At 39.8% G+C, this 10315-nt stretch overlaps 1 protein-coding gene across 2 annotated transcripts; it reads right to left on the bottom strand.

The window, feature by feature from the left end:
• Window positions 1–3259: 3259 nt before the first annotated feature.
• On the bottom strand, window positions 3260–9271 carry LOC129361777 (T-cell acute lymphocytic leukemia protein 1-like). Of its 2 annotated transcripts, none has more exons than XM_055032857.1 (4): window positions 9053–9271; window positions 7262–7859; window positions 6913–7031; window positions 3260–5128 (listed from the first exon to the last, which is right to left on the bottom strand). In XM_055032857.1, exons 2-4 carry the CDS (start codon window positions 7819–7821, stop codon window positions 4599–4601), a joined length of 1209 nt encoding a protein of 402 aa, XP_054888832.1. In that variant the 5' UTR covers window positions 7822–7859; window positions 9053–9271; the 3' UTR covers window positions 3260–4598. The 2 variants fall into 2 exon arrangements, with proteins under 2 accessions (XP_054888832.1, XP_054888833.1); XM_055032858.1 differs by having other exon boundaries at window positions 6943–7031.
• Window positions 9272–10315: the final 1044 nt, after the last annotated feature.

Below are 10315 nucleotides of genomic sequence, written 5' to 3'. Positions count from 1 at the left end.
AGAGATTTAATGTAACTAAAATACATAATACTGATTACATATTTTCTCCAGCTTAAAATTATTTAAGCATTACATACATACATACACACACGTGTGTGTGTGTGTGTGGGGGGAGGTGGGGGGGATGGGGGGTGTGTGTGTGTAGGTGTAGGCCTATGTGTGTGTGTGTGTGTGTGTGTGTGTGTGTGTGTGTGTGTGTTGTATTTAATCTTGTAAACACAGATACTTTTAAGAACACTAAATCTAAATTAATTTAAGTCCCACTTTAATTGAGCTTAGGTTGTTTAAAGAAAAATATTATGTTGCTGTTTTCTGACAATATAAAAGAAAAGATTCAAAACTAAGCCAGTAATACCTGGATACCTCAAAAATGTGAAGATTTTGCTACAATTTCTACAAGTTTTAGTAGTCTGGATTGTCCTTTTTCCTGATGAAGACTTGTCAACTTCCACCGATTGATGAATAAAAAACAAATTCTGTCTTCACTGGCCTTAAGTAAAATATTAATGTACAATGCAACAGAACCTTTCCCTTTATTGGATCATTTGAAATTATAACATTTTTTGCAAACTAAATAATGTTAAAAACGTAATTTACAAGTTTTTTTTTTTTGAATCACCCACAAGCTGCAAGCTAGACATAAAAAATTGCTTTACATTTTATCAATCCAATCCAGGTTTTGTGCAAATGTAAACAAAACAAAAGTTGTTATTGTCTTCCTGCTTCCTCTAGTTTTCAAACGGAGTCTAATTATTGAGGGTGATGTTAACTACGTCTGTGGACTTTATGTCATGAATACATATTTACTACAAAATTACCATGATATGAAACATTAGGAAGAAGGAAATGATATTTAGAATGCCACACTTATGAATATCATCAAATGAGCTGCATGTGTTCTTTAATACACAGAAGACACTGCGGACAACAGTGGACACATCCTGTAGGTTGACAGGAATAAAGGTTAATTGTTAGAAATAAATTAATACGCCTGATTCAAATCTGTTTAGTGCAGTTTAGAGATATTTTGCATAATTTCTTTGATCAAATGATACTTGAAGATATTTGTTTTGCCTTAAAGATTTTTCCGACTCACAAAGAGAAAATTGTCACAAAAACCCTCAACTCAAAAAAAAAAAACACGGTTTATTAAGTACCAGGATATCTCAAGGAGAGCTTTCAGAATTAATTAGGAGTTCTCCATAATTAGGGGAACAGCATTTGTAGACTTTCATGTAAAAAGACAGAAACAACAATGATACCTATTAAAGAGGAAGCCCTATGACATCTCCATCCACTGCAGAAGGACCTAGAGAGTTTGTCAAATTTCCATCTTATTCTCACTGCTGCTTGTGGTGATGGCAATATATTTGTGTCAGTTTGTTGAAATGTTATTTTGCTTGTTTGTTTATGGACACACACACACGCATGCACACACTCACACACATACATAGAGGCATAAACGTGTGCAAGTGTCTAAGTGTGTTTGTACATTTATGTATTTTCAACTACTCGATGTGAAAATATAAATAACTACCTTGGCGGTGTGTGCAGTGTAATCTGTTCCCAGCAGGCTGGATTCCCACTGCGAGAAAGACAGTATATTGTTCCTGCAGCACCGCAGATAACAACTCATTAGCATACTGAATCATTTGGCTGCAAGAGCCACTCTGCCACCCATCTGCACAGAGCTGATAAACGTATACACATACACACTCGCACACACAGCTCGCACCAACAGATCCATGAAATGCGGACACATACACACCAGCCCGTTCGCACGTACACACAAAAACACATAAGCATGCGCTCTCACACATACACATCCTTTCACTCCCTTGCTTTCAGTCCCTCGTATGCTTCCTCTATCGTTCCCTTTTGTGAGCCTGCGTCTTTTCTGAGAGTCAGGAAAACTGAAGCAGGTAAACGTTTGGCAGGCATTAACCCAGAGAGCCCCTCGGTGGAGTTGCAGCTCAGCCAGAGCGGAGCGCAGGAGAGGTCTCCAAACACCTGGTAGTCTCTGATGCTCTCTGGAAGCAATTATAGCCTTTGGAAATATCTCAGTGCTCAGTTTTGAGGTAGTAGGACTGGTAGCACACCCTGTCGCACAAAGTTAAAGTCAACTTCTTAATTTTTTTTTTTCTTTATAAATTATGTTTGTGAAACAACAGTGAATCTTCCATTGCTCAGGAATCTTATTCATGTCCAGTGAATACTTGATCTGCACTTCTGCTTTAACAAAATGCACAGACGCAACAATGAGCAAACGAATGCAGCGAAGGCTGTAAAAACCACTTTCACAATGGCAGGATATCCTGCAGGTCAGCAAGCCATGGTTACCTCCACAGGAAGTTGTCACTTGTTGGGGGTGGAAGTGAGGATTGCAGCGCCCACAGAGGGAGTTTCTCTGAAGAGGTTGCGGTTTTAAACTTAACTCTGTGTTCAAATGAAGCGGGAAATAATTGCTTGGCATTACGCTGCCTGCATGTTTAGATAAGTAATTTACGTCCTACTGTCGTGAAACAGAAAGCGAGACAAAGGATCCTTGTGAGAAAATCAAATGTAAAAGACTTGGAATACAAAATAAGTTCTCGAGCAATGGAATTATCAAAACGTGTGTGTAGCAGGGGAGAAAATGAACTGAACTAAATTGAATGAACTTTAATTAGTCAAATTAAAATGAATTGAAATAAGATGAGGTGAGTTGCAATTAAACAGCCTAAATTACATTGATCTCAGTTCATTAAGACTGAAGTGAACTGATTTCAATTTAACTAACAAAAGAGAGGTGAGGTACCATGAACAGAGATAAAGTGAACTGAAGTGAATTCATCTGAAGTACACCGAATCGACCAGGTAAAAATGTAAATGAGTGAACTGAACTGAGTTGAAATTAACTCAGTTTGACAGAATTAAATCATATTAAGTAGAATTAAATTCATTATATTAAGTTGAACTGAACTTGAGTGAGCTGAACAAATAGAACTAAACTTAATCAATCTGACCAGACATCAGCTGAACTGAATTGAATAGAAAAGAAATAATCTGAATATAAGCGTTGAACTTAATCAAAATGAGCATAACTAAAATTAAACAAATTGAATTGAATTGAATTGAATTGAATTGAATTGAGCTGGTGCTGCACAGTGATGCAGTTGTTAGAACTGTTGCCTTTCAAAATGGTCCTGGATGAGCTAAACCGAAAGGATAGCAAAATAAACTAAATTAATTCAAATGAATACACACCACAGATTCAAAATTCAAATTTTCTCTGTATATTTTATTCTGTTTTTTGTATAAAATTCATCCCTTTAACATTGTATATATTTATAGATACAGCTATCATACAACAAATATGTCATTACCAAACGTACAATGTCCCTTTACTGACTGTAATTCATAAAATACCAAAGGTACCAAGATAAGCTACCAGATTCTGCTCCAAAAACAGAACAACCAACAACAACACTTCCAGGAAACTGCTGGTGTTCTTATGGTATTAATACTGCAAAGTGGTGGTGGTGGGTAGGGGGTAGCTGTGGTGAGAGTGTACGTGTACATGTAAAATGCGGAAACAAAGGGACTTATTTGTGTACCTTGCTAAACTACATTTGCATTATAGTTTAAAAAAAAACATTAAAACATTCATATCAAAAGGACTTAATGAGTCATCTCAAGATTTCATCTGACCCCTGTTTTGTACACTTTAAGAGTACTGTTCATATTGTACCTCCACAACAATTCAAATACATGTGGTTTTTATTCACACACTGTAATTGTTTGACTCTTGAAATATTTGGCTTGATTTTCTAATCACCGGGTGTGACAGAAGCGGTACCACATTTGATGTACTTCCATCCTTTCGTTCGCTTATTATAGAGTTACATGTAGAACTGAATTTCTTTTTTTCCTTCTTCTCGAATCCTGTCTCTTTACAGAGAGTTTTGATAGTAAACCCATTCACAAACACACTATGGTACATCTGAAACCTCATGACTAGAAAGTCACTGTTATTCTATTTTGCAGTGGAAATATAATACTATTTACAATACATACGTAACTGCATCAGAGTCCCACCTGTTCACTGTGTTAACAGCCTCTCGCAAACATTTATTTTATTATTATTGTTCCACCCGATGAAACTTGCTCCACTTATGTCTTTATGTTTATGTCTTGGCATTTTGGACCAGGTCACCTGCAAAACTGTCCAAGCAAAGTGGATCAATACCATATTATGCACCATTTTACAATCAATGGCGAATGCAGATTTAGCTCAAAATGAACTCCTTATGCTTAACGTTTTCCAAATAACGAGTGTTGAATTAAAATGTTTTTCTTTATGGTTTCATTTCAGAGGGTGTCTTTGGAACTTTCAATGTGTAGAAGCTGATAGTCTGCAAGGTTGATCAAGAACATGGCACATGCACAATTTACAAGTTTAAATTTAACCATGGTATTTATCATCTTTCCGTTTCGAGTGAGATAACTCTTCCTAAACTGATTACTCCAAGGTAAAAAGGTGTTTGAGGTGTTTCAAATCATCTGTAATTGCTTTTCGTCAGTCTTTGATGTCAAACTGTGCTCTCCCGGTGTCAGCATCATCGTCGAGTGGAACCATCTAATGGGCGTCCGTTGCGCCTCAGATCTCTAGCCGCTAGATGCAGCGAGGGTCCGCGAGATGCTGTTAGAGTCCTTGTAGCTGGAGGTGAGTCCTGGTCATCCATGAAGCTCTCGGGACTCCCCTCCCCATCCCCATCAGGCAGGCTACCACAGCTGGAGCCTGGTGACATTGTCTCCAGAAGATCATCCCTCGCGAGGCCCACCACGGTCTCTTGATTTGGCGCACCCTGAGGGCCTCCTTCATGGGTTGGAACACCAACCAGCAGCCCCGTGTCTCCGTCAGTACTGTTGCCAACATTTCGCCCTCCGTCCTGGTCCTCCAGGAGGTTGGAGAGGAAGCTGATGTACTTCATAGCAAGTCTCAGGATCTCGTTTTTGCTCAGCTTCTTGTCCGGAGGGTGAGTGGGGATGAGTTTGCGAAGCTCCGCGAATGCACCGTTTACATTCTGTTGCCGCCAACGCTCACGGCTGTTTGTGAAAATGCGACGCACAATCTTAGGCTGGCCAGCTGTTGGAGAGGATGGAAAGAAAGAAGACTACTGATGTAAGGAATTTAAGGTATCACAACAATGAAGCTGCTAAAACATGACATTCAAACATTGCCGAAAATGTGGATCTTCAAAAGCAAACAAGTCAAAAAGAGCATAAAAATTGTAGCAGTAAAAAAGGCTGCACAATATTTGTTAAGAAGAAAAAATTAGAAAACAACCGCAGTAATCCACACTTGCATTCAATATAACTAAGGATTATCATATATAAGAAATTATTGATTTACTATAGCTCGACAAATCTCAAAAATAATTGCCATTTGGAAGGATGTATTGACCACATCCTGAAATTATTTATTTATTTATAAGATAGAAAAAAGCTTATTTGTAACATTCACATAGAAATAACGAAACTGTACTTTGTATTCTGTTTTCAAATTTTTGATTATCTTTGCCAAACCTCAAGAATAAAGGTAGTTTCTGAGGTTGAGTTGACTATATACTGCAATCTATTCAACTTGCATTTGTCTGCACACCCTTAAAAGCTTCTCTAAAGATAGGAAAATAAAACTTTATTTGAAATAACCAACTCTCTGGTTGCAACATTATCTTTTGTTCCGCCATAAAGTTTTAACAAAAGAAGGTTTTGCTTGCAGAAATCTCAAAAGCAAGATATGTTTGGGTTGATCAGTTAGTGCTGCTCTGCAATCCATAATAATTTTGTATCAGACACACTTCTTTGAAGGCTTATTTGAAGGTAGCTAAAAAAGAAAAAAAAAAACACCCAAAATACCCAGCCTCAAATATCAAATAGAAGTTGAAAAGCTTTGGGAGTGCCTGTTAACTCCTTTCTGCAATCTAGGATTGTTTTTTATGCAGTTACAGTCAAATGCTTTTTTTCATGTACAAGGACGATCTAAAAGATTTGACTTTCAATTGTGGTCATGCTGCAACAATAAAGTGTGTATTATAGGGGAGTGTTTAACTTCATAATTAAAACTATAAAATTCATTTCACTTTGATTTATAGCATCTTCAAAGCTTAGACACAGGTAACAAGCAAGCTTAAATATCTAGCAAAACTGTCCTCAGTACAAACAGATTTTTAAGGGTACGAGAAACCATTCATATTCCTTGCCAAATCTCAAGAAATTGTCCTTGGGAGGGTGTGTTTATCCCATTCTGGAATTTATGATTTTTTGTTTCAATTTTTTTTTTTTTTTAATTTAGACACACTGGGAAGCTTCTCTGCAGGTAGTCATAGTATCCCACCCCCAATAAATGTGTCTTTTTTGGTTATTGTTGCTCTTGGAACACACCCAACCTATCTTAATCCTTCAGCCCACTCTGCAGTAAAACCTTGGCATGGAGGCAGCAGCACCCGCAATTCTCCTCCCCTTTATGACAGTGAGTGGGCAGCACCGGAGAGGATGTTTCAAATCAAATGAACTCCAAATTTGCCTAAGAAGGTGTTTGTTTTAATTACACGCAGGTACAGGTATAGTCATTTGTTCCATGAAGTAAGATTTTGCAATTCTCACTGGTTGAATTCTTTATCCCCCCTTCCCCCCCCCCCCCCCCCCACCCTACCACCCCTCACACACACACACACACACACACACACTCACACACACACTTTCCCTCTTTGCAATGCATCTTCTGCAACTCTCAGATTGGGAACAGCGTACATCCATGTCAAGGGATGAATGACAATGGAGATGAGGGAGGGACACTTGGGGGGGGGGGTCGGGAGGGGAGGAGGGACTGTACTGGCAGAAGGAGCACACAGCAGAAGTGCGTCTTACCATACTTATAAAGATCTAAAATGCGCCTACCCTCGTCGAGTTCAACCTCATAAGGCGCCGGGCGGCGCTTTACCCTGTTGCTGGGGTACATGCTGTACTGCTCTGACTCTCCTCCAAGACTATAAAAAAAATAATTTAAAAAAAAAGAAAGAAAACAAACACAGGTTAATGTGGCAATGTGAGAAATCTCGGATTTCATCAGAAAAAACATCAAAACATCGCTGTGTCTCATCAAAAGTTTTTACACCCGACGCAAAAGTGCATGTTTCCTTAACAAGTTTTCCGTCCAAACGTCAAAAGATAAAGCGTGCATTTAAAACAGTCTATATCTGTGTGACTTCAAAGGTACCTGTTGATGGCGGCGAGAGGCTGCGCCAGGTTGTAGAGCATCGCCCGGGCCGGGACAGGGAACGCGTTTGGGCTCAGCTGGACCATTCGAGCGTCGTCTCGGTGCGGCGGCGGCAGCGGCAGCGGTGGAGGTCTGCGAAGTTCCGTGATCGGCACCAAATGGCTCTCCGTCCTCTGCTCCAGTGCTTTTATAGCGTCCCTCCTGGAGAGCTCGATCACCGGCACTTCCCTTTTCAGGTCAAGGGCGTTGAGAGAGGCAGTTTCCCTGGCAACGCCGTTGATGATGATGCTGATGCTGGTCCCGTTGCTCGAGTTCTGCAGCGGAACGTCATCCGTCTCCTCAGCCCCTTTGAAGCTCCCTCCCCTCTCCTTCTTGTCCGCCTCCTCCTCCTCCTTCACCCTCTCACTGGCATCACCCTCCTCCCCCCTTTCTATCCTCGGCTTCTCTTCCTCCTTGTATCCGTTGTGTCTGGAGATGATGGCCGAGTCTTCTCGCTTTCCAGGACCGGATCCCGCGTCGGGACTTCCAGGACAAAGCTCCTGCTCCCGTTTCTCCATCATTTTTGAACCGTGACCCGCTTTTACAGTCCCACAATGTCCTGAGTGAAAATGACCTCGATTAATATGTAACCATTATCTCACACCGCAAGCATTTGTGCTGGTTTAAATCTGGTTTAAGACATTATTAATAATAATTGCGACGTTCAGACAATGGTTGAATTAATATGAAACAAAATAATAATATATAAATAAACGGTTTAAGTTGGAATTAGTCGTTTTATTTTCCTTCTGGTCAATACATTTTTCTCTCTAAAAAAAAAAAAAAAAAAAAAAAAAAAAAACCTCAATCTTTCTCAAATGAAAGATTTTCTTAAAATAACGTGTTATGTTTTTTTCAATAGTCAGTTTACCGACAAATCACCTTGTTGCAACAACAAAAACCTCCCTGAACAGGTGGAGCTTTCCATCTTCATGTTAAAATTCGTTCCTGTCTAAATTTCAGCAGATCCGAACAGACTCAACAATGTTCCAGTCATATGGGCTTCGAGAGGTGATTTTATTTGTGCAACGTCTGGCAGGTTATACTTTATAATACCATGCTTAATTCACTATAATGCAAAGAGAAATGTCTTTTTAAGTGAGACCAAAAGAAAAAAAAGTCCAATTGTGATTTGCATTTTGTAAATTAAAGAGTGTATCACTGTGGCTCTTTATTCATGGGTGAAAATAATCAACCTTCATGTATAATATAGACAGTGACAGCTCAGCAGGATGTTTCTGCGTCCAAATAAAATCTTTCCTCCTTTTCTTCTGAAATATTCCAAAGCAGCTCGGATCGCGTCGTTTTACCAGCAAAAGCAGCAGCAGGAAATTCATTTGTGGATGCATTTTTTTTAATGTGTTGACTGGGAAGGCCGTAATGCTATTATTGCTACAAAGGAGCGCAGGGTGTTTGGCATTCTGTTTATTACGTCCGCGTACGGCGCTTTTAGGAGTAGCCTAATCTAATGGAATAAAGCTCTACAAATATGAAAAAACGAACAACAGACTGATCATAATAGACGCCGGTTCTTTTTATTATTTATTATTATTTCTGGGGATTCTCCTACAGGCCTCGCATCCGTCGTTTTTTTTTTTTTTTTCCTCCCAGCCTCAACTCGATCGGACAAAAGTAGAAAACATGGACTAAATATCTCGCTCGTTACAACGACACAACAAACCCGAACCGACAAGAAGGAGCGACGCCGCGACGGTTCAACACGGAGAGGGAGTTTTTTTTTTCCGCACTTACCGTTTCAGCCGTGTTGTTGATGTTACTGTGTAAGTGGAGCCATTTTGTGAGTGGGTCATCCATGTCTGAGGTTTTTCTTTTTTTTTTCCCCTTCCCTGCCAGTTGCGGAGCTGTGTGTGTATTTGTGTGTGTGTGTGTGTGTGTGTTGGTGTGTGTTCGCGGGCGTGTGCGCCAGTGTAAGTTATTCCCCGCCGCATCCAGTGCGCTCCCTCTCTGTATGGGGAGCGGAACACAGGCCGCAATGTGGCCGAGTGAGATAAGCGCACGGCAGCGGCCTCTTCATTCCCGATAAGCTCCTAAACCCATTATTTATGAAATGATTCATTATTATTTGGCTGTCGTTGGGGCTATATAGTCTTGTGGAGGGCAAGGCATTAAAAAAAAAAAAAAAAAAAAAAAAAAGCAAACAGGCAAAGCGCAACGGCCTGTAACAACGTGAGGTATATGGCAGACTGTACTGGCTGCGCTCTTAGGTGCTTCAGTTTTTTTTTTTTTCTTTTAATGAAAAAAAGAAACAAAAGCTCAGGTTAAGCCTGGGGGAACTTTGTATTCTGACCAAAAGGTTTTCTTCCATAAGCTCATTTATCAAGCAATAAAAGTTGTTTTATTCGCTCTTTAGAAGAGTGGGATATCTTCATTCATCTATTGTGTGGTACCTTAAGGATGGACCAACTGCTTTCACTGGGACCAGCGAAGCCTTAATTGGATACCTTTACTACAATAAATAAATAAATAAACGTCTGCGCTACTTTTTTTTTTTTTTAACCGACCCCCCTGGAAAAAGGGTCGGTTCCCCGACGTCCACGGATGGGGGGCAGGAGGAGGTAGGAGATGGTGGGGAGGCAGTCATGGCTGGGGGAGATAAAAGCGTATCGGTCTCTGGAGGCATCAGATAATAGAGCAGAGCATCAACTGCTGACATGCTATCAGAGCACATTCAGGACAAGCCTTAATGGTAGAAGGTACATCATAATAACGGATTTTCCACAGGCTTCTGTCCCTATAGTTCAATTATTAATTACTCGGTCTGTAAAAAGTAATATGGATACGCGACCATTTCACCGCGATAGATAGATAGATAGATAGATAGATAGATAGATAGATAGATAGATAGATAGATAGATAGATAGATAGATAGATAGATAGATAGATAGATAGATAGATAGATAGATAGATAGATAGATAGATAGATAGATAGAAAACTTGATTGGTGGAGTCACTTCTCTACGTCAGTCCTGTGGAAACGTCAGTCACGAGTCACGA

This window comes from Poeciliopsis prolifica, unplaced genomic scaffold (assembly GCF_027474105.1).
Source record: "Poeciliopsis prolifica strain line A6 unplaced genomic scaffold, Auburn_PproV2 SCAFFOLD008, whole genome shotgun sequence".
In the NCBI taxonomy this organism is placed as follows: domain Eukaryota; kingdom Metazoa; phylum Chordata; class Actinopteri; order Cyprinodontiformes; family Poeciliidae; genus Poeciliopsis; species Poeciliopsis prolifica.
The sequence above is the reverse complement of the archived record's forward strand: the minus strand, read 5'-3'. Positions and strand labels throughout refer to the sequence as shown.

Excerpts from the sequence above, each read along its gene's own strand:
- LOC129361777 (XM_055032857.1), bottom strand. The coding sequence starts at position 7,821 with ATGATGGAGAAACGGGAGCAGGAGCTTTGTCCTGGAAGTCCCGACGCG. Across the intron at positions 7,032-7,261 it reads CCTCTCGCCGCCATCAACAG|TCTTGGAGGAGAGTCAGAGC; the intron begins GTACCTTTGAAG and ends TTTTTTTTATAG. Across the intron at positions 5,129-6,912 it reads TTTAGATCTTTATAAGTATG|CTGGCCAGCCTAAGATTGTG; the intron begins GTAAGACGCACT and ends CCTCTCCAACAG.